The 27,681-nt window shown below is 41.3% G+C and overlaps 1 protein-coding gene, 1 non-coding gene and 1 pseudogene across 4 annotated transcripts in view; 1 reads left to right on the top strand and 2 right to left on the bottom strand.

Moving 5' to 3' along the window:
• MTUS1 (microtubule associated scaffold protein 1) overlaps nt 1-27,681 on the bottom strand; it is a 187,131-nt gene that overhangs the window by 43,138 nt on the left and 116,312 nt on the right. The window contains exon 1 of one of the 3 annotated variants that reach the window (XM_065901480.1): nt 16,241-16,661. The exons of the other annotated variants lie outside the window; for them this stretch is intronic. Coding sequence (XP_065757552.1) covers nt 16,241-16,361 — 121 coding nt within the window. The 5' untranslated portion in view covers nt 16,362-16,661. Of the gene's footprint in view, nt 1-16,240; nt 16,662-27,681 lie in introns of those variants that run through there. 3 annotated transcript variants of the gene reach the window in all.
• LOC136143933 (U6atac minor spliceosomal RNA) lies at nt 7,091-7,217 on the top strand. Its single transcript, XR_010658432.1, has one exon. It is a non-coding gene; the product is annotated as a U6atac minor spliceosomal RNA (small nuclear RNA).
• LOC136143942 (5S ribosomal RNA) lies at nt 22,961-23,079 on the bottom strand (annotated as a pseudogene).

Below are 27,681 nucleotides of genomic sequence, written 5' to 3'. Positions count from 1 at the left end.
GCTCCTTGAGAAACTAAAAATTTTTAACTGGATTATCAACACTTTCAATTTACAAATCTACATAAATTATTTTCTTAGTATCATTGTTTGGCTAAATTCCTTGTTATATGTATATACTTTCTTTTATATTTATCTGTTTTTCTCTTTGAATGGTTAGTTCCATTTCTAACACTATGTCAAACATAGGGAGATGAACTTATCTTTTCTTGGTCCAAAGAGATTAGCTTTAGTGTTTCTCAATGGACATAGATTTTGAAATAATATATTTACATTGTGTTGAGCATCTGTCAATATTTTGAAAAAGTGTTTAAAAAATAAGAGTTGAATTAAGATTCTGAAGCCATTACAATGTTTTTTGTATTTTACCTTGCTAAATTTTGTTAAAGGCTTCAAATTTCCAAGACAAATTTTTTTTTTACCATCTGAAATCTAATTTGACATTTTTTCCCATATATCTGACATATAACATTATATTAGTCTCAGGTGTACAACATGGTTCACCATATATATCAATATATTTCTATATATTGCAAAACTATCACCACAATAAATCTAGTTAACATCTGTCACCATACATAAAATTTCTTGTGATGAGAACTTTTAAGATATACTCTCTTAGCAACTTTTAAAAAAGCAATAGTGTTTTCAATTTTAGTCTCCATTCTGTACATCTCCACGACATACTTATTTTATAACTCCAAGTTTGTACCTTTTGACCCCCTTTCCCCGGCCCGACCAACACTTAGTTGTTTTTTTTTTTTTTTCTCTCCCAGATCTGGCCATGCAACAGTGTAAGCCACTCCTGAGTTTGTGGCTGAATTCAGATGGCTTAGATCCACAAGTGAGTTGTTATCTATACGTTTCCTTTATTATATTTCCTTTATTATACATTTCCTATATTATATTTGCTTTAGCTTTTGGTAAAAAATGGCATTTGTTATGAAAAAGAACATATGTATATATAACTCAGTCACTTTGCTGCACAGCAGAAATGAACACACACACAATGCTGGCATTTGTGCTTATGAAAATCCTATTTGTTGCATTTTGTAACTGTTAGTTGTGTCAAGGCATATCTGTTTTTTGAAATTTTAGAAAATTTAGGACTTGACACTATATTTGGAACACTGCTAAAATCACTCTAAATGAACTTATGTAGTTTTTACTGAGGTACACCCTGGAAAAGATCCTGATGCTGGGGAAGATTGAGGGCAGGAGGAGACAGGGGTGACATAGGATGAGAAGGCTGGATGGAATCATCGACTCAATGAACATGAGTTTGCGCAAACTCCAAGAGACAGCGAAAGGCAGGGAAGCCTGGAAGCCCTGGCGACTGAACAACAACCCTGGAAAACATCAACTGTCCAAGTCTGCATCCCAATCATGCACGTCTCTGGTTCTTAGCTGCTTCCTCATTTGTGCTTTGCCTGGTTACTCTTTCACCTTCAGCCGCAGTTCAGGGTCAGGGTGTGAACTCCTTCTAACTAGAGAACTGGGGCGGGGGTGGGGGGTGGCAGGTAAGTCACTGCTTCAGGAAAACTCAAGTTCTCCAGGTACCAGCTTCTTTTTCTCTCAGGCTTTCTTAGTGGCCATAGAACTGGAATTTCAAAGTAGGAAACCTCGCATACCAACAACGGTTCCTAAAGGTCCAGCCATGAAAACCCCAAACACCACACCTAAAATTCAAACACCACTCTGTCCCAGGAAGTAATAGAAATCATCGGAAATTATCATGGACGTCATGATGCAGTTTTCAATGCTACCGTGGAGAATCTCATTCAGACACTTAAAATGACTCTGATGATGTCTGCCTGCGTAGTGTCATACCCCAGATGGATGTTTAAGAACATAAAACCTGCTGATAAGGGTTCTCTAACACATTCTAGCACAAACTGTTGGATTCACAGCTAGTAGGGAAGAATATATTCTCTTATGAATCCTACACAGGGTTAAAATGACACCTAATAAGGGGTCTTAATGCAAACTTGCTTGCAGAGAAAAGATGAAAAAAAAAAAACCAGCCCCAGTGTCCATAAGGAGTGAAGTGAAGTCAAAGTCACTCAGTTGTGTCTGACTGTTTGTGACTCCATGCACTGTATAGTCCATGGAATTCTCCAGGCCAGAATACGGGAGTGGGCGGCCGCTCCCTTCTCCAGGGGATCTTCCCTACCCAGGGATTGAACCCAGGTCTCCCACAATGCAGGCTGATTTTTTCCCCGCTGAGCCACCAAGGAAGCCCAAATAAGCAGAACCTGCCATGGTGAGCTGTGCTCAGCTGCTCAGTTGTGTCCGACTCTTTGCGACCCCATGGACTACATAGTCCACGGAATTCTCCAGGCAAGAATCCTGGAGTTGGTAGCCATGCCCTCCTCCAGGGGATCTTCCCAGCCCAGGGATCGAACCCAGGTGTCCTACAATGCAGGTGGACTCTTTACCATCTGAGCCACCAGGGAAGCCTGTCCATAAGTACAGGTATGCTTAAATAAATGTGTGGTACATTTATACAGTGGAACATCACAGGTGTAACACACAAATAGGAAGCTCTCTGTTAAATGAAAAAAACATGGTCAAGAGCAATGTAGATGATGTGTCTCACTGTATCAAGAAGTATGTACTTTTTTGCTTATAAATTCATAACAAAACTTTCATATAATATATAAGAAAGGACTAACGATGTTTGCCTTTTCAGAGAAGACAGTAAGAACCAGATAGATATAAAGGTGTTCTAGTGCATTTTTAAATACTTTTAAACCACAAGGTAAATACATTGCAGGCTTCCCTAATGGCACAGTGGTAAAGAATCTGCCAAAGAATGTTCAAACTACCACACGATTGCACTCATCTCACACGCCAGAAAGTAATGCTCAAAATTTTCCAAGCCAGACTTCAATAGTATGTGAACCGTGAACTTCCAGATGTTCAAACTGGATTTAAATAAGGAAGAGGAACCAGAGATCAAATTGCCAACATCCATTGAATCACAGAAAAAGCAAGAGAGTTCCAGAAAAACATCTACTTCTGCTTTATTGATTATGCCAAAGCCTTGACTGTGTGGATCACAACGAACTGTGGAAAATTCTTCAAGAGATGGGAATACCAGACCACCCGACCATTCTGAGAAATCTGTATGCAGGTCAAGAAGCAACAGTTAGAAGTGGACATGGAACAACAGACTGGTTCCAAATCAGGAAAGGAGTACATCAAGACTGTATATTGTCACTGTGCTTATTTAACTTACATGCAGACTACATCATGCAAAATGCCAGGTTGGATGAAGCACAAGCCGAAATCAATATTGCCAGGAGAAATATCAATAACCTCAGATACGCAGATAACACTACCCTTATGGCAGAAAGTGAGGAGGAACTAAAGAGCCTCTTGATGAAAGTGAAAGAAGAGAGTGAAAAAGTTGGCTTAAAACTCAACATTCCAAAAACTAAGATCATGGCATCTGGTCCCATCATTTCATGGCAAATAGATGGGGAAACAATGGAAACAGTGAAAGACTTTATTTTTCTGGGCTCCAAGATCACTGCAGATGGTGACTGCAGCCATGAAATTAAAAGACCCTTTCTCCTTGGAAGGAAAGCTATGACCAACCTGGACAGCATATTAAAAAGTAGAGACATTGCTTTGCCTACAAATGTCTATCTAGTCAAAACTATGGTTTTTCCAGTAGTAGATGTATGGATATGAGAGTTGGACTATAAAGAAAGCTGAGCACCAAATAATTGATGCTTTTGAACTGTGGTGCTGGAGAAGACTCTTGAGAGTCCTTTGTACGGCAAGGAGACCAAACCAGTCAATCCTAAGGGAAAACAGTCCTGAATATTCACTGGAAGGACTGATGTTGAAGCTGAAGCTCCAATAGTTTGGCCACCTGATGTGAAGAACTAACTCATTGGAAAAGACCCTGATACTGGGAAAGACTGAAGGAGGGAAGAGAAGGGGACGACAGAGGATGGGATGGTTGGATGGCATCACCGACTTGATGGACATGAGTTTGAGCAAGCTCCGGTAGTTGGTGATGGAGAGGAAGTCTGACGTGCTGTAGTTCATAGGGCTGCAAAGAGTCTGAAATGACTGAGCAACTGAACTGAACCAATCTGCCCACAATGCGGGAGACTCAGGGTCCATACCTAGGTTGGGAAGATCCTGTGGAGGAGAAAATGGCAACCCACTCCAGTATTCTTGTCTGGAAAATCCCATGGACAGAGGAGGTCGGGCTACAGTCCATGGGGTCACAAAAAGAGTCAGACATGACTTAGTGACTAAAACAACTACAACAAATATATTACTACTCAAAATTAAAATGCAGTGTTTTTTAAAGGTGGTTAAAATGACTTCTGAGCTTCAATCTTTAACACTTAACCATCAAGCCAACATAGTCAATCCATGTTTTTTCCATGGGCAATCTGGGCAGAAATCTAAATAATGCAGCTTCTGTTGAACGTGAATTCTCAGAAGAGATTTACATATCTTCAAGTTTTAACCTAAGAGCAAATAAGCATACAGACTGCCCTCTACCTAGAGCTGGAAAAGCAAGCTGTGACCTCAATCTTCCGCTCCATAAACTGTGCTCCCTGAGGACACAGCTGTACCACATGACAGCTGATGACCCAGTTTGAGCATCCTTCCCTCTCTCCTCACTCCTGGACCACTGGAAGATCAGAGATGATGCAAAAATCTCCAATGATGCTCAAAGCCCCAGTGCTCACAAACAGAGTACCTCATAATGCCAAAAAACAAGAGTTTCCCTTAAATACTACTGGATTCATTATTATAGCAAGTCAGCTTAATATGAACCAAACTTTGCCCTTGTGTTCCCTTTATTAACATGTTACCATTTTGATAATACAACTATTTAAAACTAAAAAAAAAAAAAAAATCTCATTTATTATCTCCATTAACAGGCTATCTAATTGCAAAGAATCAATTTACTCAGAAATCTTAAAACTAAATGTTAACTTTCACATAGATTCAGATTTACCACTGTGTGTCTGATCAGACCTTCCTGGACTTCATTCCAATGAAACTGAAACCTCCATCAGGAAAACCAAAGTCCTGAGTCCAGAACATTTGCTCACTTGAAAAATAGCTGGATAACACTGTTTACTCTTTGTTCTTTCTACTCAGAAATCTCAGTTTAATAAATTTCAAACCAGCCTAAAGAACTTATTTATCATCCTCTTAAAGAAAATAGTTGAAGGAAGAAGAACAGGCCCATGTTTCTGGCTCAGTCACTCAGGCATACAGACCCCCACCCTCAAGGCAAAACATTTATTTCTGAGAGAAAGGCTTAACGATTCAGACAGGGACTAACCTAGTCGCTGAGGATACAACCATCCTAAGGCAAAAACAAGCCACTTACAGAATCTGCTGCCTTTCTGAATATTAAAATCAAGTAAGAGACAAGACCTACGAGGAGAGGTTGCCTTGACTCGAATGAAAAACTACACGTAGCCTTCAGTAATTAACATTTGTTTCATATACCTATTGATTTCTTACTCATTTACTCACCAAACATTTATCAAAATCTACCACGTGGCTTTGCTGTGGGCAAGTGGACCTGCGTGGTGTCTTGGGGGTGGTGGAAGCAGGTATGAGGGCGGTGCCCTACAAAGATACATGAAGACACCTTGTTTCTGATATTCAGCTCTTCCTGTTTAACTCACACACACAGGTATCTGTGAAGGGGACAGTCACTAGCTGGGATGTGCCTTCCACTACATTACTGCCTTGAAAACCAAGGCTTGTGGGTTAGTAAAACATAAGCAGTGAGCTAACAGGCTTGGCCAGCAGCTTGGACAGACAACTGGTTCCCGTCTGTCTACCTTAATCTGAACCTCCTCATCTAATTCTGTCATATGACAACAAGGTCTTAAATGTGAACTACCTAGAAATATGTGCTCTCATAAGACGGAGCACCCAGTTCTAAAACGATGACCCACATGACCCCTGTGCATTCAGCAAATGTCCGCTGGATGTGCTTCTAGCAAGTTGGTCCTTGTCCTCAAGGAACTTTTCTGCTGCAGAGACAGAAACAGGCCACTACCGATGGCCATATGATAATTAGGAAAGAGAATTATGTACACAGCGCAGTGAGAGGACTGGGGGAGAAACACATGGATCTGTGACCAGCAAGAAAGGGTGCTGGAGACACAGTGTGGATAGACATTTGCACGTCTGGCAGACAGATATGAGAGCAGAAAACACCAACGCAGAGAAGTATGGGAGCCCTGGAGGTCCTGACATTCCGTGCTGACAGCAAAGCAAAAAAAGTAAGATGATGTGGCTGGAAGCATAAACGGGCAAGACAGGAGTGCCATACAACGTTTACTATGGTAGGAGACCCAGAGCAGTGCTGAGCAAGGGTCTGGAGACACAGGGGAAGGGGAAGATCTGGGGGGGATGAGCAAAGGTGGGACTCATGGCCAGGGCAGTGAGAACCGGCAGGAAATGACGAATGTGTTCACGAGGCAGAGCAGGACACCTCAGCGACCAGCTGGATCAAGAGGAATGCCGGGAAAGTCACAGTTTCCAGCTCGGAAGTAACACACAGAGGAGCAGATTAGCATGTGAGAATCAGAGGGAGGGCAGAGGGACCCAGTGGGCAGGCATCCTGACACTCTAATACTCTGCTCCTCATTCTCCAAAAAGATGCTATTCTAGTCTCACCAGCCCCATAAGACTCTCCAAATGGACTTGTCAGCTGGGGTGTTTTCCCCAGGAACAAATCAGTTATTTCCCCTTGTCCCAAATGCTGCCCCTAATATAAGCCAGGACTTCCCTGGTGGCTCAGATGGTAAAGAATCTGCCTGCAATGCGGGAGACCTGGGTTTGATCCCTGGGTTGGGAAGATCCCCTGGAAGAGGGCACAACAACCCCACTCCAATATTCTTGCCTGGAGAATCCCCATGGACAGAGGAGCCTGGTGGGCCACAGTCCATGGGGTCACAAAGAGCTGGACACAACTAAACACAGCACACACAGTACAAGCCTATTAACACACACTTTCCCAGCTGGATGAACTGTATATCCACAGAAATCTAGATGGTCTTACCAAGATTTTAAAAGAAATCATTACTCAGTGTTGTATGAAAGGAGGAAGTTAGCATCTGCCCTGACAAGAGTGGAAGAAGCCCTCAAGCCTAACAACATGCATATTATAGTTAAGGCGCTGACACTTGCTTCGTGGCATCTAACCACTATTTAAATAAACAAGCTAAGAAACAAATTAGTGTCATTAGCTTAAATTTATATTAACCTTTTCAATATTCCTTTCACTATGAGTTTGCTCTAGAAGAGTTCTTAGTAATCATAATTTAGAAGCCACACGTAGCATTTTTCTATTTCTAGGTAGGTATGGCATTTGCTTACTGTGGAACATTTAAAGTTCAACAAAGCACAGTGCTTAGACTTTTTAAATTACCCAAGCTAATTCTTTTGGAGGCAGATATGGAGAAGTGCCTTAAGATACCTATTAAAATTTTATAATACTAGATTGTCGGACAGGCTGCAGTGCCGTGTATCATATGTAAAATGGTTTTACTTTTTAATTTCAAAAGTAGATTATAGGATAGAAGGCATGTTCCTATTAAATACTCTTATTTCAGGATAATTATTGCTTAGACAACTTTTCCTGCAAAACCAACCAAACTTGATCTTAAACATTTTTCATGTGGCTGGCAGGGAAAGAAAAGCACACTTTTCATGTTCTTAAAATGGACTACTAACTGTAAATACAAGTTAACAGAAATTCATTACATTTGAAAGTTTTTTTTTTTCAGAAATACTTTTAAGAAAGTACCAGTTCCGTCGATTTGTTGACTAATTTTCCGTCAATTTGTTTCTAAATAATAGAAGTGCATCTTAATATGTTAAGTTTCTGGATTTGTTTCAGGACTAGAAGAGCATACTGCAAATACCTGCAAGTAACAAAATTTCATGCCTGTAACATTAAAAATTCCAAAGATGCCAAATGAAAATATTTTTAATCATCTAACAAGTAAAAATTTCATCTGAAACATGAATTTTACAGGAGGGGAAGAAAATCTGAATTTTTATCTTAACTTAAAATAAGGAACAAGCGTCTCTTGTTATACTTGTTTACAATGTATATGAACAAACTGGATAGGTCTTTCCCTGGTAGTTCAGTTGGTAAAGAATCCACCTACAATGCAGGAGACCCCAGTTTGATTCCTGGGTCGGGCAGATCCACTGGAGAAGGGCTAGGCTACCCACTCCAGTACTCTTGGGCTTCCCTTGTGGCTCAGCTGGTAAAGAATCTGCCTGCAATGTGGGAGACCTGGGTTCAATCCCTGGGTTAGGAAGATCCCCCGGGAGAAGGGAAAGGCTACCCACTCCAGTATCCTGACCTGGAGAATGCCATGGACATGAGCTTGCAGAGAAGTCAGACACGACTGAGCAACCTTCACTTTCCTCAGAGCACAAGGAGGACGATAAAGATGTGACTGAGGTGTCACTTCACAGGATAGCAACCCTGGGACTGGCTCTCTCTTTGTTACTAAGCAAATGACCCAAAATATTAAATGCAAGCCAAGATATGAACTTTCATTTTGTTTTTGTCTGAAGGATCATTTTGTCTGAAGAATCATAATAGGAACCTAAGAAGATGCCTGGCATCACAAAGCCAAGCCATGTTGTTGATTTCAGAGATGACGGCATGCACCAAGACGTCCCTTTAAATTTACCACATGGATGAACATGGTACCAAGAATAACACTCTTGTCACCACAAGGAACCATTTCCAAAAACAAGAACAAACAAAACTCTACATGGCCCTTTTTGCTGTATCCACTGCAAGCACATGTACCTTGCTAGATTTTTAAAATCTGTCTTTTCTGGACTTTTCCACTTGGAGCTAGCCAGCTTAGGTGATGTCTCCATTGTGCCAGCGAGGCCAGGCCCCGTGGGTCAGGGCTCCGCAGCCACAGATGGTGTCCCTAACATCGCGGCCATGTGCAATCACATGTTCTTCATCAAGCAGGGCCCCCAGCAGAGCAGCAGGGCTGAAACAAGCCACCTGCAGACAAAAGATCTGAGTGGGGAAAATAAATCTCCAAAGTGGATCAAAAATCTCCTTATTGTGAATGAAAGACCATAGACTACCTTTAACAGACAGTAGAAAGAAAAGTTGGAATAGCCCATTAAAACATTCCACATTAGGAATTTCTACAATAAAAATGGGCCTCCTGGTGGCTCAGAGAGTAAGCAACACGCCCGCAAGGTGGGAGACCTGGGTTCGATCCCTGGGTTGGGAAGATCCCCTGGAGGAGGGCATGGCAACCCACTCCAGTATTCTTGCCTGGTGAATCCCTAAGGATAGAGGAGCCTGGTGGACTACAGTCCATGAGGTTGCAAAGAGTCCGACACGACTGAGCGACTAAGCATAGCACAGCACAGATACCATAAATAATAAATAAAAAGAGAATGTTGTTCTCAAAATACTAACCAGTTATGGAAAAACAATTTGAGCATGAGATGTCTAAAACTCAGGTAACAAGGAACAGTAGGAAACAGCCCAGTCTGTCACGCAAAAAGGGGCTTTACTGGTATTAACGTTACCCGGAGCTACATAACTGATGCCTTTTACAAAGGACTCTCATGTGCTTGGGCTTCCCCGGTGGCTCAGATGGTAAAAAACCACCCACAGTGCAGGAGCCCTGGGTTTGATTCTAGCGTCGAGAAGATTCCCCTGGAGAAGGGCATGGCTACCCACTCCAGTATCCTTGCCTGGAGAATCCCATGGACAGAGGAGCCTGGTGTGTTACAGTCCATAGGATCACAAGACAGTCGGACATGACTGAACAACTAACTCCTTCTTTCTTTCTCAGGTACCAAAATAGCCCAAAGTATCACCTAAGCCAAAAAAGAAAAATAATGTCCAATTTTGGATACATTTAAAACCACACCTGTTGTCTTTTTACCTAAGAAAACAGTAATGGGCATACTATTAATAAAACACTATTACTAGCTGTGAAACAGGCTTTAGAGCTAATAAAAGTACCATAATCTGTATTAATTCATGTATATGCTGATTCTCTACTATCTAAAACTCAACCTAAATATTTCAATGTTTCTAATTAAATAAGCATTTACTATATACGTTTCCCTTGCCACATCCTTCCATTTTTTCCAGGTGAAAAACCCTGCTATACTCTCCATTCTAAATCCAACTTCAAACTATACTGTGTGGTTTATTTTCTATGTTTATGTGAAAACAGATACCACACTAAAGCACAGTTTGGCATGGTAGAACTTTACCTTTCTCTTTCAACATCTAACTTTTAAAGACTTATCAAAATATTACCTACTATGAGTAAAAATTCATTTAACATATCACTGCTCTCTTAAATAGACTGCAATAACTATGAAAGGGCACCTTTTAATGTCATAGCAAAGCTGAAGCTATAAGACTGCTGCCATATCTAAGAGTTCAGTATCAATCTATGCCAAGACGTTTTTTTAACATAATGCCATTCACAAAACCAGTTCTCAGTAAATGCTTATCGATGTGGCATGAGGCCAGGGTAACTTTCAAAGCTGCCTTCCAGGAAACTGAAAAGAAAACTGTGGATTCACAGAAGCGATAACAAACGGGGTGGTGGAAGGCCGTATCTCTCCTCTGTTGTTCTTAAATTTGGTCCTTTTGATGTCTTTTTGCATTCTACAAATGACTGAATATTTTAATTTCTTACAAAAAATTCTAAATATATATAGTTATTTTATGGAAGCTCTCTAAAATGCTTTCACTGGCTTCTATATTTTGTAATGTGTGAGGGAAACACAGAGAAACGAATATTTAGCATCACCTTAATGCATGACTAGGAGCCCAACCATTTATGTTCCTAATAAAATATATCTTTTATGAACACATTTTAAATACATAAAACCACATTTAAGGTTGAGAACATTCTTTCTCAGTGTATTATAACTGAAAATTAATTCATTTAAGAGAGCAAAATCAAATATTAACCTCTATGTCCAAACAACAAAATAACTTGAAAGTGTCCAATTAACATAGCTACAAACTAGGTGATCATTACCAAAAAAAATTCATATCCTAAAAGAGAAGAAACAATGAGGTGTGTTGCAAGATTCAACTTGTTAAATGATATGCTGCCCTTATTTACAAGCTATCAGTATTAGCTTTTCAGAAATGAGTTTTGCCTTTACTGTGGCAATTGCTCTAACAGGGCGCTAATCTCTCTTTACCTGCATGCACTATAGAGATTGGAGAACTCAAACACTCAATTTCCCAGCTTTCTTTGCGGGTAGAAACAGCCATGTGACTGAGATTTAGCCAATGAGATGTAAGCATGAGTGATATGGCACCGCCCCTTCCCTGGGTCTTGTTTTTACTGCCTGCAGCAGCCATTGTGAGATCATGAGGCAACATTCATGAGAAAAAGGCTAAGAAAATAGCATGGGTGGTTAATCCTGACATTGCTGAGCCTCTGAACAAGGTTAAGAGCTGCTTCTTGCTATGTGAGACAAATAAACTCCTTCTAAGTCAAGCTGTCTTAACAAACTGCATCTAAAAGCATTTCTGGGGCTTCCCTGGTGGCTCAGTGGTAAATATGTTTCCAGTGCAGGAAACACAGGTTCGATCCCTGATCCAGGAAGATCCCACATCCTGCAGAGCGACTAAGCTCTGTGTGCCACAACTATTGAGCTCATCTTCAGAGTCCTCAAGTCCTGAAGCCAGAGCGCCCAAGGGCTTGTGATCTGCAACAAGAGAAGCCTCAGCAACCAGAAGCCTCAGCAGCAAGAAGCCCTTGCAGCAACAGAGGCCACACACAGCCAAAAAGAAAGAAAGAAAGAAAACTATTTTAAAAGCATTTTTGTTGGACAGTCTGAAAAGTGAACACCATAAGAACATAAGAAAATTACAATGACTTTCATTCTAATTAAACACCTAATCCTGTTCCGCCTCACTCTTACCAAATACCTAGGCAAAATGGTTCTCTTTAGTGTGGCTTCAGGTAAATGAAAATATCTTGTGTTATTAATAATACTCCTCCCGCCTTTCCTCAGAGTATGTGTAAATACACACCTCCCCTCTTTGCTGAGAGTAATTGCTTTTACTCTTACTAGCTCAGCAGAAAGAATTCTCTTAGTGCAGTGAATTGCCTTCACTTGGGTCAATGAGAATATCAACTCTGAGGTTCAAACTGGCACTTTTCATAATAATGAGTACAAGTATCTGATCTCCAGCTGCACAGAAAACCCAGATTCCAACAGAACTGGAGGCAAGGAACATTTCTACAGAGACAATTCCTTTCCCTCTGCTGACTCATAAGATGGAAATGAATATGTTGAGGCAAAATTCTGAGCTACACTGAACTGGGTGCTTTGGTGAAGTCAGTGAAACCACTTTTGGACCTCTTAGCAGGTGTGGGCCCTCCTGGGATGCTACCATCTTCACCTACTCTGGACATCCTGCAACATCACCCCAAACTGACACATTCACACTCATTCCTTGCATCTATTTAACAGAGGAAACCATATCCTGGACTGAACAACACACTTTGCCAATCAAGTTATTAATACTACAGTGTACAGCGCCCTGCACAAGGGTTGCTGAAAGGGCCCATTCCATCTGGAGCCCTATAACCACCACCTTATTGCTGGCAGCTCCCCCTCCATAGTCCATACTCCAATGTGTTAAAAATTCTTTCATTTTCTTGAAGGAGCTCGCCTTCAAGTCTTCCCTCACCTCCAGGCTTTCAGATGCTATTTTCTCTCCCTGGAACACCCTCTGTTTCTTGGCTAATTCCTCCTATCCTGGGGCCCCAGCTGACATGGCTCTTCTCGTGGAAGACTTGGGGAGTCAGCCTCACCTGCCAGGAGCTGCCTGGACACCTAGTCCGTATTGTACCATGACTGTCTGATGTTCTTTACTTGACTCCGTGGTAAACCGTGGGCTATGGGAAGGCAGGGGGCTGTGTGTGACTTAGTCCTGGCTACAATATCAGCATCTGGCATTGTACCTGCCACAGAGGACATGCCTAACAAATACTTGTTTATGAAATGAATGACTTGACCCTGCAATGTGAAAAGATAGTTTGGAAGCAGGGGAAAGGCTGGTTGGTGGCAAAGACTAAACCTATAAAATCCTTCAAAGAGCTCCAAAATATTAGACTGAGTGATAACAAAACTGTTGATATTTGACTGTTTTTTTTACCTCTAAGAAGCGCAATTTCAAACGCTTCAGCCTAATAATAAAGCCTGAACTAGAGTAGGCAGAAGGCTTCCCAGGTGGTACAGTGGTAAAGAACCCACCTGCCAATGGAGAAGCCATGGGAGACTCAGGGAAGATCCCTGGAGGAGGGCATGGCAACCCACTCCAATACTACTGGGCTTCCTTGGTAGCTCAGTCGGTAAAGAATCTACCTGCAATGCAGGAGACCCCGGTTCGATTCCTGGGTCAGGAAGTTCCCCTGGAGGAGGGCATGGCTACCCACTCCAGTATGCTTGCCTGGAGAATCCCATGGACAGAGGAGCCTGGCGGGCTACCGTCCCTGGGGTTGCAAAGAGTCAGACACGACTGGAGTGACTTGAGCATGCCCACAGAGTAGAGAGAGGGTAAAAACAACAGGGATTTTACAAGACAGAGTCTTAGATTCTTGCAACCCATGAATTGTGATTCAATGAGAAGGAGCAATGGGGGCTTTGAGGACATACTAAGGGGCAAGCAATGGTGGTGTGAAGAGAAAGAAATCAGGAGTATTCACTGAGTTTGGGAGATAAGCAGAGAACTTGTTGAGATAAGAATAATTTTCAGGTGTCAGCAACACATCAAGGACTTTTAAATCTGGACCCAACCCAGAAAATTCACAGAATTTGAGGCTGAAGGGGTCATGGATATCATCTCGTCTGATTCCTTTATTCTGTATCCCTGTTTGGCTAAGTGATCAAGGTCACTGACTTGGTTAGCAGCAGAACCAAGGCTACAATGCTGGGCTCTTGGAATCCAGGCCAATACCACTGTCAGTGCAGAAACCAATAGCAACACCACCTCTTTTTCTACTGCTTACCACCCATGTGGATAACAAGAACTGCAACTACTTCAATCTATTTTTTATTGGAAGATTTCTCAGACCCTCTAGTTATGTAAAATGGATAAGCTCACAAAAAGTTCTTACTGGGGTAAGTAGAATTATATTCTTTACATAATTATAAAATGCTTCCTACATGCAAAACTTTTTTCCATCGTGGCTATTCACTAGACCTAATAGAATTACAGCAAGATTCACAGCTGGAAAAATCTAAAAAAACAAAAACAAAAACCAAGAGGTCCCAGGTTTTAGTCCTATCTCTGCCACTGGCTGTATATCCTTGGGCAAGTTAACTCACTTCTCTGGGCCTCTGACTTCCTGGTGTAAAATCGGGTAAACTAGACCACCTCTAAGTACACTCTAGCTCTAGAAACTATGATGGCCATCAAATGACTGTTTCAAAATATTTTTATGTAAATTAAAAAAATAAGACGTGCCCCAAGGGTCACTGTTAGTCAAACTCTGGTAATAAAAGCTTTAAGCTGCCCTGTAAAGTTATCTGCTTCATAAAAATAGTAGAAACAACCTAAAATGTTTGCTAATGAAAGACTGGTTTAAATCATGGCTCAGTCAGCAACGGGATGTTACATGACTGCTAAAAAGCACGTGGTAGATGAATGCGTTAACATGCAAATCTAAGACACGTTCATGCTTAAAAGTAAGCGATAAAAGAATATAGGTTATGCTTCCATTTCTGTAAAACAATAAAGGGTAAAAAAAGCTTACATGGGCTTACACATGACCAGAAAAATTACTGGAAGGATAAACAAGCCCCCACGAGTGTGGCTGCATCTGTGGAGAGGGCACGGGGCCTGGGTAAGAAATACGCTCACCTGGAACTGTACAACCTTCTGCACTGTCTGATTTTCTTTTTAACTTGGAATGTGGATTGATTTTAAGTTAAAATTACAAGCCCCTTGGGAGCTATTTTAGATTGCAGATTATTACAAATACAGGGTACCCTTTTATTTTTCACCTTTCTATTCTTTAACGTTGAGAAAAAGTGAGAGTGGCGTATAGGCTAGGAGAGACACAGGCACTGTTTCCCTCGGAACTCGTTCCATTCACCCTCAGCTGTCAGCTCAGACCGAGAGGGAAATGCTGGCGGATTCCGGTGACAGGTCAAGGGGAGTTGTGAAACACAAGGAAGAGGTGCTGGAGAAAAATGGGAATTATCCCACAGAGCAGGGAGATGCCCCTGGGAAAACTAAAAGCAGTCCGCTGAGAAGAGTCACTGGGGACAGAGATGGAAAACAGGCCCAGAAGGGCCGGCATTCATGGGGAACAAAACATCTACTTGGTATTTACACACTCAGAGAATAAAGCATGGTTACCACTAACCAGCCCAAATTCAAAAGATCAGCACTCCCGTGTTTATAGCATGAAATCAACTTAATTGACCATAGTTGCAATTATATCCAAACAACAGACAGCGACAGGAGGCAAATGGATCCTCTAAAAGTGGGCAGGCAGGTGACATGTGCCTAAAATATACCCTGCATTCATTTCCATCTCTAGGCACAGAAAATAAAAAGCAGATACAAGCATGAAGATCAGAGGCAGTCTTTTGTGATTTGCAAACATTTTCGCCATGAAGCTTGGAAAACTTAATTTGTGGTTCATTTCCTACCTGTCCACAACCATTATGATGCTTTACTTCAGCAATGTCGAGAACACAGCGATCGTTTAGTATACCAAACCAGCCTGTCACAAGCTCAGTGAGGAACTACAGAACGAAAAACTACAGAACCCTCTCTTTTCATCGCCTTCTCTAAAGGAAAGAGAACTAGTTAGTTGTCTTGATTTACCTGGCTCCCATTTCCGAAATCGTGTGAAGGAAAATGAAACCAAACAGGTGCTGATTGTTTCCCAGATCTGACTGGTGTCAGAGCAAAGAGCTGGGAGCACCCAGGCAACAGTTCAGCTTTCAACGAACAAACCAAGCAGACAGCAGCTTACAGACAGGAGAAGTACTAGGCACATGTGTTGAAGCACAAGAGAAAGCTGCTTATTTTGACAAATTATGCCTGGTTCTCCCATTAGAGCTTTCTCTCCTCAATAGTCTGTCCCCTTAGAAATTTCTGATAAGCACCTGCCGGGTAACCGAGCTGGCCCCCCACCCAGGGTAACGTACGCAGAGAGGTGTGCAGACAAACCTGTGTGGAAAATGACAGTGCTTTTCCGAAACCCTGAAGGAAGTCGCAGATTCCGCAGCAACCCTTTGGCAGTCAGTCGGACGTGAATGGTGGACAGGGAGAACTTGGGAGACAACAACATGTCTTCAGAGCAGGTGGGAAGGAAATTTCACAGAAGAACCGGCTCCCCACACGGGCTCTCACATGCTGTCTTTTCCAACCCTGCACTCTTCTTCCAGGCCAAGATGCAGAGCGAGAGAAAACATGCCTACATGCCAGACGCTGCTCACCGCGCCCGCACGAAAGAAAAGCCCCAGAGCTATCCAAGTGCTTCTGGCTTCCGCTTCCACTGCCAGATGTTGCTGAAACAATGCTTTTCCTCTGAAGCAACTCCTCCGAGCGGCCCCAGCAGTCAGCAGCCTCTGAATGACATCACGCTGAACATGCCGTGGGGTTGTTATGGTTTTCATCAGAGATGGTGAAGGGGAGGAGAAAGTGGGTGGTCTTAGGCGCTTTACATAACAACCAATAATGTCACCGGTTTGGTGATGGCTTGGAGGATCCTTAAGGGGAAACAACTACTTCGAGGAGTGCCTAATACTTACTTAGCAATTATAAAGAATTAAGACTTCATTAAAGTAGTCTGTGTTCTGATTTTTTAAATTGTAATTAGATCTATAATTTAAACTGTAATTATATACACACACACACTAGTAGTAACAATGGGCATTTTTTCAGATATTTTACACAAACTTATATAGAAACCTAATACCTTAGACAAAAGTGTTCCCAGTTACAGTTTTAAATGTAAGATGCCTACTATAACATCTGAAACTAAGGTAGCACTGTAGGTCAGTTATATTTCTAAAAAAAAATCTTTTTACTGTATTAATGAGAGATTGAGAAAAGGTTAACGTTCAAGTTTACCACTCAAATTCTGGAGACCTCACTAATAACCAACAATAAAAGGTTAATGCAATACCTCTATCAGATGTAATATAATAGTTCCAGAGGAATAAAAAATTAGAATACTGACAAGCAGTATCTAAAGACTCCACTTACTGCTTGATTCATTGCACTTAAAGAACATCAGGTGACCTCTCAATAATAGTAGTGTTTTGAGATTAGGAACACCAGAAAGGTGTGATTACTGTGTATCAGCAAGAATTGAGATCAAGTAAATGTTTACTTGAGTAGAGTCCTTTGTAAAAGGTACATTAAAATATGATGACAAAAACTAAAAGAAGTTGCAGGAGAAAGGCATGGACATAAAAGAGAATTGCACCTGCAAAATGCTTACTTAGGTGAAGCTAATATTATTAAACCAGGAAGAGCCCAAACTCTTGGTAGATTTTAATTTTAAAAAGTATAAGAAAACAATATGTTAAAAAGATGATCTATGCATGTGTCCTAGATTTCTAAGACTTGGCAACAGAAACGAATGTGGCTGTTGACCGTAAATAACTATTAGATGCTATGAGAATGTGCAGGACACAGTTACGCTTTCAGAAATTCTCTAGAGAGTTCAGGGTGTGACGAGTGGAGGAGACAAGCCGGAAAGGAAATTCTGAGTAATTCCTTCTCCCTTTTCACTCACCCCTCCCTCCCCCGCCAGCCTCCATGTGCAAGCTACAACCTATTCATACACAGACAGGGGTCTTGTAAGCATTTTACCCACAGAAGCACAAACACCTAAGGAATTAAAGTCTGGAAAAGCTACACTTAGGTATTGCTTCTTCAGTTTATCACAGTTTTTATTAAAAAGCAAACTAATTAATTCCACAAATTAATTTGCCACAACCAACTGTCCTTCCTGCTCCCCACCAAGAAAAAAACACTTGTAAAAACTAAGATTAAAAACCAGCACCAAAATTATAAATAGAAAACTAAACACTTATATTGTTAAAAATAGACATGACACCACCCTCTTTACATGTTTTTTGTTTTGTTTAGTTTTTTGTTAATTAAGTAATAGTAAACTCTATCCTGGTTGAAAGGGAAATGCTTTAGCCCAAACTACTCTAAAAGAAGAAAATAGCAACATGCCATCAATTCATTATATTTATTACAATGTCTACTTGAACTATCCTAAGCTACACCACATATGTGAAAAGTTATGTTGCTAATGATCTTTCTAAACAGCAGAGCCTGGCTCTCTGCTCCTCCCTGTGAGTGATGCCCTGTGGCCCTGGGAGGTTTGCGGTGTTTCCCATCCTCTGGGGAGCTCTTCCTCCAAAGGCAAAAAGCCCAAAACCAAAAAACAGCACAGCTAGGAACTATAAGAATAAAGAGAAGTGATGCCAGTCAAAAGGAAAAGTCAAAAGTAGTTCCCGTTTCTACAGCACGCACGCACGCACGCACACACACACACACACACCCACACACACACCCCCACCCCCCCCCACACACACACCCACCCACACACACACACACACACACACACCCCCACCCACACACCCACACCCCCCCCCCACCCAGCTCAAGCTGAGTTTCCAACTTTCCCAGACACAAGTCTGCCTCCTGGTGGCAGTTGAGCACAAGTGCACCAAAGCAAAAAGGCAGCCTTGACAACTGACAAACAGCCAACTCATACAATATGCTATGTCCCAGGCACACGCCTAAATGCTTTTTATGCATGCACCCTTTTAAATAATCAATCATCAATAATTGCAGGGTTACAACAGTTTTTACTTTATATATATATATAGACAGAGAGGTAGATAGACACACACACACTTCTGGGGGGTTGGGGAAGCACAGATTTTAAAACTGGCTCAGAAAGTTCAAATAAGTTGATTACTTATTTGATCAGTTACTTGTGCACACACTGTCATTTCTGAATTTATACCAAATACAGTAGAAAGATAAGAAAGTGTTCATCTTTATTATACAAAGTCTTACTTTGATTTAAGAGGGCGTAAGGATCACCAAGGACAGTAAGGAAAAAATTAAGGAACTTTTAGTACTTAAAAAAGAAAACTGTAATTAATTATAAAAATTAAGAATAAGATCACAGACTCATTAAAAGGAAGTTTTTTTAAAAAAAGTTTTAAGTGGTAGAACAGCTTCATAAAAAGCCCATGATATGAACTAAGTTTCTATTAAAGACACAAATAAAGGAAAATAATGAATAAATAATTGTAGAGAGTAAGGCTTTAAAAACTAAAGAAGGTATGTTATGGATGATAAAAGTGTTTGGCAGTCAATGTGTTATACTGTCACAGTAGATTCAAACATCAAGAATCACAGATCCCACTGCAGTCTGTATAGAAGTGTGTGTGTTTCATTAGTGACTTGACATTAGAAAACAATGATGCTATGATTCCAGCATAGGCTGTGCAGGGTTGCTCAGATGCTACGAAATACATTCAACTTGGACAGATTTATTTGTTATTGTTAATGACCAGCAGTGGCCACAGGACTAGAAAAGGTCAGTTTTCATTCCAAACCCAAAGAAAGGCAATGCCAAAGAATGCTCAAACTACTGCACAATTGCACTCATCTCACACACTAGCAAAGTAATGCTAAAAGTTCTCCAAGCCAGGCTTCAGCAATACGTGAACCGTGAACTTCCAGATATTCAAGCTGGTTTTAGAAAAGGCAGAGGAACCAGAGATCAAATTGCCAACATCCGATGGATCATCGAAAAAGCAAGAGAGTTCCAGAAAAATATCTATTTCTGCTTTATTGACTATGCCAAAGTCTTTGACTGTGTGGATCACAATAAACTGTGGAAAATTCTGAAAGAGATGAGAATACCAGACCACCTGACCTGCCTCTTGAGAAACCTGTATGCAGGTCAGGAAGCAACAGTTAGAATTGGACGTGGAACAACAGACTGGTTCCAAATAGGAAAAGGAGTACGTCAAGGCTGTATATTGTCATCCTGCTTATTTAACTTATATGCAGAGTACATCATGAGAAATGCTGGGCTGGAAGAAGCACAAGCTGGAATCAAGATTGCCGGGAGAAATATCAATAACCTCAGATATGCAAATGACGCCACCCTTATGGCAGAAAGTGAAGAGGAACTAAAAAGCCTCTTGATGAAAGTGAAAAAGGAGAGTGAAAAAGTTGGCTTAAAGCTCAACATTCAGAAAACTAAGATCATGGCATCTGGACCCATCACTTCAAGGCAAATAGATGGGGAAACAGTGTCAGACTTTATTCTTTTGGGCTCCAAAATCACTGCAGATGGTGACTGCAGCCATGAAATTAAAAGATGCTTACTCCGTAGAAGGAAAGTTATGAACAACCTAGATAGCATATTAAAAAGCAGAGCCATTACTTTGCCAACAAAGGTCAGTCTAGTCAAGGCTATGGTTTTTCCAATAGTCATGTATGGATGTGAGAGTTGGACTGTGAAGAAAGCTGAGCGCCGAAAAATTGATGCTTTTGAACTGTGGTGTTGGAGAAGACTCTTGAGAGTCCCTTGGACTGCAAGGAGATCCAACCAGTCCATCCTACAGGAGATCAGTCCTGGGTGTTCATTGGAAGGACTGATGCTGAAGCTGAAACTCCAGTACTTAGGCCCCCTCATGCAAAGAGTCGACTCACTGGAAAAGACCCTGATCCTGGGAGGGATTGGGGGCAGGAGGAGAAGGGGACGACAGAGGATGAGATGGCTGGATGGCATCACCAACTTGATGGGCATGGGTTTGAGTAAACTCCAGGAGTTGGTGATGGACAGGGAGGCCTGGTGTGCTGTGATTCATGGGGTCTCAAAGAGTCGGACACAACTAAGCGACTGAACTGAACTGAATGATCATTAAGAATCTGGAGATTAATGCTTAACCAGGGATTCAAGCATCTCTATTCAACCAATCTTCCCAAGAACTCCAGCACGAGTATCAATCTTAATATTTATTATATTTCCTTCATTTCCCTAACACAGCCCTAATTGCCAGATTTTCTTTATTTTTATATATCTCACTTTTTAAGTTCAATCCTCTATTCCAATTGTAGAAAGTTTCAACTCGGAGTCCAATTTTTCCATGATGTCTTCTTGCTTAGTAGGAAGAAGAAGGTCTATAGGGCATGCTGTGAGTAATTGCCAGAAAATTCACATGAAACGATTAGGAAGGGCTTCCCTGGTGCCTCAGTGGTAAGGAATCTGCCTCTCAATGCTGGAGACACGGGTTCGACCTCTGATCAGTTAGATCCCACAACTAAGCCCGCCACAACTACTGAGCATGCGCTCTACAGCCCAGACGTCGCAACTGCTGAGCCCACGTGTCAGCGCTCCTGAGGCCCCCACGCCGCAGAGCCGCTGCTCCGCAGCCAGAGGAGCTTCCACAAGGAGAAGTCCGCCACCACAACCAGAGAGCAGCTCCCGGATTGCTGCAGCTAGAGAAAAGCTCGCTCAGTAGCAAAGACCCAGCACAGCCAGAAATAAATAAGTAAATGAAACTGTTAAAGAAAAAAAAAAATTAGAAAAAACTCAATCTCCACCCAACCCATAAGATTACAAGTTCTCCAAGATCAGTGGCATTACCCAATATTTTATCCACGTACAGTGTGTGGTTTTAAAAGCGAAGGGAAAGTGTGCTCAATGTAGAATTTTAAAAAAAAACCTCAAATTATCTGTACATCATAGTGCTCTGTAGCCAGTTATTTTTAAACTTAAAATTTTCACTTAAAACTTAAAATTCTTTAAACCTTAACATGTCAAACTTAAAATTATCATGTGAAAATGATAATGGCAGTGATAATGCCATTATCATTCCATGGCATTAAATAATCCTCTATGTTACTATTTTAATGGCTTTTTAAATGTTTTTGAAATGCCAGTGCACATAAACAATACCTGCTGTTTAAATCATTCAGACTTTCCAATTTTTCCCCCTTTTAAACAGTTCTGAAAAGCAATAAATAAGTCAATCATTCTCTTAGAATCAGCTCTGATAAATGGAATGCTGAGGTAGAAGGTTTTTGTTACTATTTGTCACTGCTATATTTACAATGCATAACCCACAGGGACCTATTGTATACCACAGGGAACTCCGCTCAGTGTTAAGTGGCAGCCTGGATGTAGGGCTCAGGCAGTTTGGGGGGGGGAAGGATTCACTGTGTGTGTGGCTGAGTCCCTTTGCTCTCCACCGGAAACTATCACAACACTGTTAATTGGCTATACTTCAATATAAAACAAAAAGCTAAAAAAATATGTTTGTAAGCTTTTTCAGTATTTCTTAGCCCTTTGTATTTCCTCTTTTGTGTCTAATTCTTTGACCATTTTTTAGTGAAGTATAGTTGATCTGCAGTGTTATGTTAATTTCAAGTGTACAACATAGTGAATCCACGTTTTTATAAACTCCAGTTAAAACTATTATAAAATATTGGCTATATTCCCTGTGCTATACATTACATCCTGGTACCTTACTTTATACCTAATAGTTTGCACCTCTTAATCCCCTTCCCCAATATTACCCCTCTTCCGTATCCTCTCCTCACTGGTAACCACTAGTTTGTTCTCTGAATCTGTGAGTCTGTTTGTTTTGTGATGTTCATTAATTTTATTTTTTAGATACCATAGTGATAGTGAAGTCACTCAGTTGCATCTGACTCTTTGCAACCCCATGGATTGTAGCCTGCCAGGTTCCTCTGTTTATGGTATTTTCCAGGCAAGCATACTGGAGTGGGTTGCCATTTCCTTCTCCAGGGGATCTTCCCGACCCAGGGATTGAACCTGGGTCTCCCACATTGCAGGCAGACTCTTCACCATCTGAGCCACCAGGGAAGACCAAAATACAGCACCCAGTATTCCCAGGAGGTCTCCCATCCAAGTACTAACCAGGCCTGACCCTACTTAACTTCCGAAATCAGACAAGATAGGACGTGTTCAAGATGGTATGGCCATAAATACCATAGTATGTCTTTTTTTGTCTGACTTACGTCACTAAACATAGCATTCTCCTGGTCCACCCATGTTGTTGGAAATTTTTTCATTTTTTATGGCTAAGTAATATTACACACACACACACACACACACACACACACACACACACACACCTTCTTTATCCATTCATCTGTTGATGGACACTTTGGCTGCTTCTATATCTTGGCAATTGCATGTGGTATTGCTATAAACATTGGGGTACACGTATCTTTTCTAATTGGTGTTGTCATTATCTTCGGCTAAATATCTAGGAATGGGGCTGCTGAATCATATAGTTCTATTTTTAAAACATACTCCATATTGATGGTGGTTACACCAATTTACATCCCCACTGACAGCACACCAGGGTTCCCTTTTCTTTACATCCTCACCACCGTTTACTATTTGTGGTCTTTTTGAGGATGGCCGATTCGACAGGTGCGAGGTGGTGTCTCACTGAGGTTTTGACTTGCGTTTCCCTGAAGATCCGTTTACTTTCCTGCTGTGCAGTTGTCTTTACCCCGATGTGAAATGGCCTGAAATGGAGTAAACAGGTTGCTGACGTTGTCCCAATTTGTGGTGTGATGGCTACTACTGTTGACGATGGCTTTCGGTTGAGATTTAACAGGCATTAGTTTTAGGTGCACAATGTAATGATGCAGTATAAGCATAACTCTGTTTTTTGCTCTTCATAAATACTGTGGGGGTATTTCTTTTAAAATAAAAAAAAACTGAAGACTTGTGGCAATCCCATGTTGAGCAACATGGCTCAAGTTTCTGGCTGAAGTTTGTCAATTTTGTTTATCTTCTCAAAGAACAAGCTTTAGTTTTATTAATCTTTACTATTGTTTCTTTTTGGTGCTTCCCTGGTGGCTCAGAGGTTAAAACATCTGCCTGCAATGCGGGAGACCCAGGTTCAATCCCTGGGTCGGGAAGATCCCCGAGAAGGAAATGGCAGCCCACTCCAGTATTCTTGTCTGCAGAATCCCATGGACAGAGGAGCCTGGTGGGCTATAGTCCACGGGGTCGCCAAGAGTCGGACACGACTGAGCGACTTCACTTTCACTTTAATGTTGAGCAATGCTATCGACATCATTTTTCCCCACAGCATTTACGCATTTTATGTGTCTGTGTCACTGTGTGATACTTTTTGCAAAATTTCAACTTTTTCATTATGATTATATTTATTATGGTGAGTTGTGATCAGTGAGCTTTGGTGTTACTATGGTAACTGGTTTTTTGTTTTGTATTTTTAAATTAAGATACGTACCTTTATTTAGACATAATGCTATTATCACACAGTTAATAGACTATGTGTGCGTAGCCACTCAGTTGTGTTCGACTCTTTGCAGCCCCATGCACTGTAGCCCGCCAGGCTCCTCCATCCGGGATTCTCCAGGCAAGAATACTGCAGTGTGTAGCCTTGCCCTTCTCCAGGGGATCTTCCCAACCCAGGGATCGAACCCAGGTCTCCCACACTGCAGGTGGATTCTTTACCAACTGAACCACCAGGAAACCCCATGAATACTGGAATGGATAGCTATCCCTTCTCCAGGGGACCTTCCTGACCCAGGAATCAAACTGGGGTCTTCTGCATTGCAGGCAGATTTCTTTACCACCTGAGCTTTAGTGTAAACATTTATGCACTGGAAAACCAAAAATTAACGAGAATTACTTTACTGGGGTGGTGTGAAACTGAACCTGCAGCACTGCTGATGTGTGCCTGTTACTTGTCAATATTGTGAGACAATCACAAGTCCAGTTACAGCTAACATCCATCTCCATGCCTAGAAAAATTTTTTTGACAAAAGAGTCTAAACCTTTTGCTGTCATAATTAGTAATCCTTTCTTTAACAGTGACATTCCTGGAAAGGTCTTTTCTGTAAAGTCTGTACTTTTCGTGCTCCCATTCTGATGCTTGTTTAAAACTGGAATATATTTGTATGTGGTGTGTGAATTAAGAATCTAGCCCCTGATAAACAGATGGTCCTTGTTCCAACAGCCTATGCTTTCCCTGAATTGAATACCAAACTTCACACATTGCTCAAACACCATCTGCCTTTTAAGTGGGAGAGAACAGTTATAATCATAAAACCACAGAGAAGGACAGTCTCACCCCTACTCTCACTGAAAGAAACATTGGTCACTCTGGTGTTACCTCATCCGAGGAGGTGTGCGATTCTCAACCATCTCTCTACACTTGGAAGAGGGGGTACAGAGAGCAACCCGATCCTCCTGAGCTGGATTTAGTGAGGGGGGTGGTATAAGGAGTATGCATTTTCTACTTCCCAGGGCAGACTCCACGGCACCTGAAAGTGATGATCTTGTGTAAAATAATCAGAGAGCAGGATAAATACAACTCTGGTGCTCTGGTATCCCTAACAGCTTTAATGTGGGGTAGAACCACATAATAATAGTACCTGGTATGCGTGGCATCATCCTTATAAACAGCAAACCAAGTTTTATTTAGAGTCAGTGTTGGTGAGAATCTTACAGCATCATCATCTTTAAATAAATGACAACAGCTAGATCCCATGAGGGTGGTTCATGACTTTCAGTGGTTTTCCCTGCTTGCTTAAGGGATTTAAAATAATTCATTCTCCTGGAAAAGAACTCTAAAAGTAAGCCACTAGAATCGTAAGAACAATAAAAAGGATTATCCTCGTCAGTGTCTTCTAGTAGCTATCATTTGAGAGCTTTTTATATAACAACTCTACATAAAATACTTCTATACTGGGAAGTCCTCCTGAAATATTCTTGTGGCCCCAAGTGAGAAATCTGAGACTTTGGAGAGGCTTAGCAATGAACCCAAGATCAGGACACAAGTGGAATGCGGCAATCCCAAGGTGTCCACCAACAGTCAATGCCGGCAAAGTTCATTTTCTCTCTGTTCCTCTTCATTTTCCTACGAGGTAATGGAACTGTCTTTGATGTAACTGATGAAAGGCTGACACTAAAAACAGTGACACAAAATTTTTAACTACTAAACTAGTCAAATTAAAACAAAAAAATGGTGAAGCCGGCACTCTTTTATGTTGTAAGTCATGCTATAAAAGGATATGAAGCTTTTGGAAAACAATTTGCTGAATGAAGTGGTGACAAATATGCATATGTTTTGATTTGTTTATGCTACTTATAAGAATCTATCACAGGGGGCTTCCCTGGTGGCCCAGTGGTTGAGACTTTGCCTACCAATGCAGGGGACATGGGTTCGATCCCTGGCCCAGGAACTAAGATCCCACACGCCACGGGGCAATCTCACATGTCACAACCACTGAGGCTGCACTCTCTAGAGCTCGTGCTCCGCAACGAGAAGCCACCACAGCTAGAAACCCGTGCATCACAGCCAGAGAGTAGCCCCGCTCGCTGCAACTAAAGAGAGCCCACGTGCAGCGACGAAGACCCAGCACAGTCAATATACTAATTAATTAAAGAAAAGAATCGATCACAAAAACTCCCCTGAACTTTGAAGGTATTCGTTGTAGAGATGTTCATCACAGGATCATTTGTGAATGTGATACAGAAGTACCGTCAATATACAAGAGGAGTAGTTAGATGCTGTTGCATATGTTAAATGTAATAGTCATTATAAGTAATTGCTTGTGTTAGGTGACAGCAGGATATAAAGTTATTTACATTTTAATTTCAAATCACAAATTTAAAAATACTAAAGGGTGATTTCTAAACCTTTCCTGGCTAAACATTTTAGAACTTAGCAAACTGCTATAATTCAAATGATTATTGTACACAAATGAAAAGATATGAAGTTGCTCAGTTTTAATCTCCACCACAGTTTGTTGCTTTAAAAAAAGAAAACTATCTGAGAGTCATAAGATTTAATGCTCAGAGGAACAGGTCTGTATGCGGAGGCAATGTCTTCTGTACAATCTAAATATTACACTGCAAGTAGAATAGAAAGACAATGTGCTCGGCCATCACAGGCTTAGAGAGCAGGGAGACGCCTTAGTGGTCAGTCATTTCAATTACACAGAAAAGAAAACTAATATTAAGAGGTTACATGATCCACCCAAAAAGTCACTGCTGTTTGGACACTACTTCTGAGCATCTGGGCTTCCCTGGTGGCTTAGACGGTAAAGAATCTGCCTGCAATGCGGAAGACCTGGGTTCGATTCCTGGGTCAGGAAGATCCTCTGGAAAAGGGAAAGGCTACCTGCTCCAGTATTCCTGCCTGGAGAATTCCATGGACAGAGGAGCCTGGCAGGCTACAGTCCATGGGGTTGCAAAGAGTCAGACGTGACTGAGCAACTAACACTTCACTTTCTCAGCTTCTAAGCTGCTCCCCCAAAAGCCAACACACTGTGCCTTTTCCTGAGCAGGCTCACCATAATACTCAGTCAGTTTTAAATAATAATAATCACTAACCATCAACAGAGAAGCCTGGAAAAGTCAAGTTTATGACTTTTGGAAAATACGTGTTCATACTCGAAATCTAGATTAAATCACAGTGTTGACCCCTTAAAATACAGCTTCTCCCACTGCAATTATTAGAGCAGGGTTAACTGAAGGCAGGCATTCTCAAACTCTGTCCTAGCCCTATTTCTAATCCATGGTTTAGAGGCTTTGCCAG

Source organism: Muntiacus reevesi, chromosome 10 (assembly GCF_963930625.1).
Source record: "Muntiacus reevesi chromosome 10, mMunRee1.1, whole genome shotgun sequence".
Lineage (NCBI taxonomy): Eukaryota > Metazoa > Chordata > Mammalia > Artiodactyla > Cervidae > Muntiacus > Muntiacus reevesi.
The sequence above is the reverse complement of the archived record's forward strand: the minus strand, read 5'-3'. Positions and strand labels throughout refer to the sequence as shown.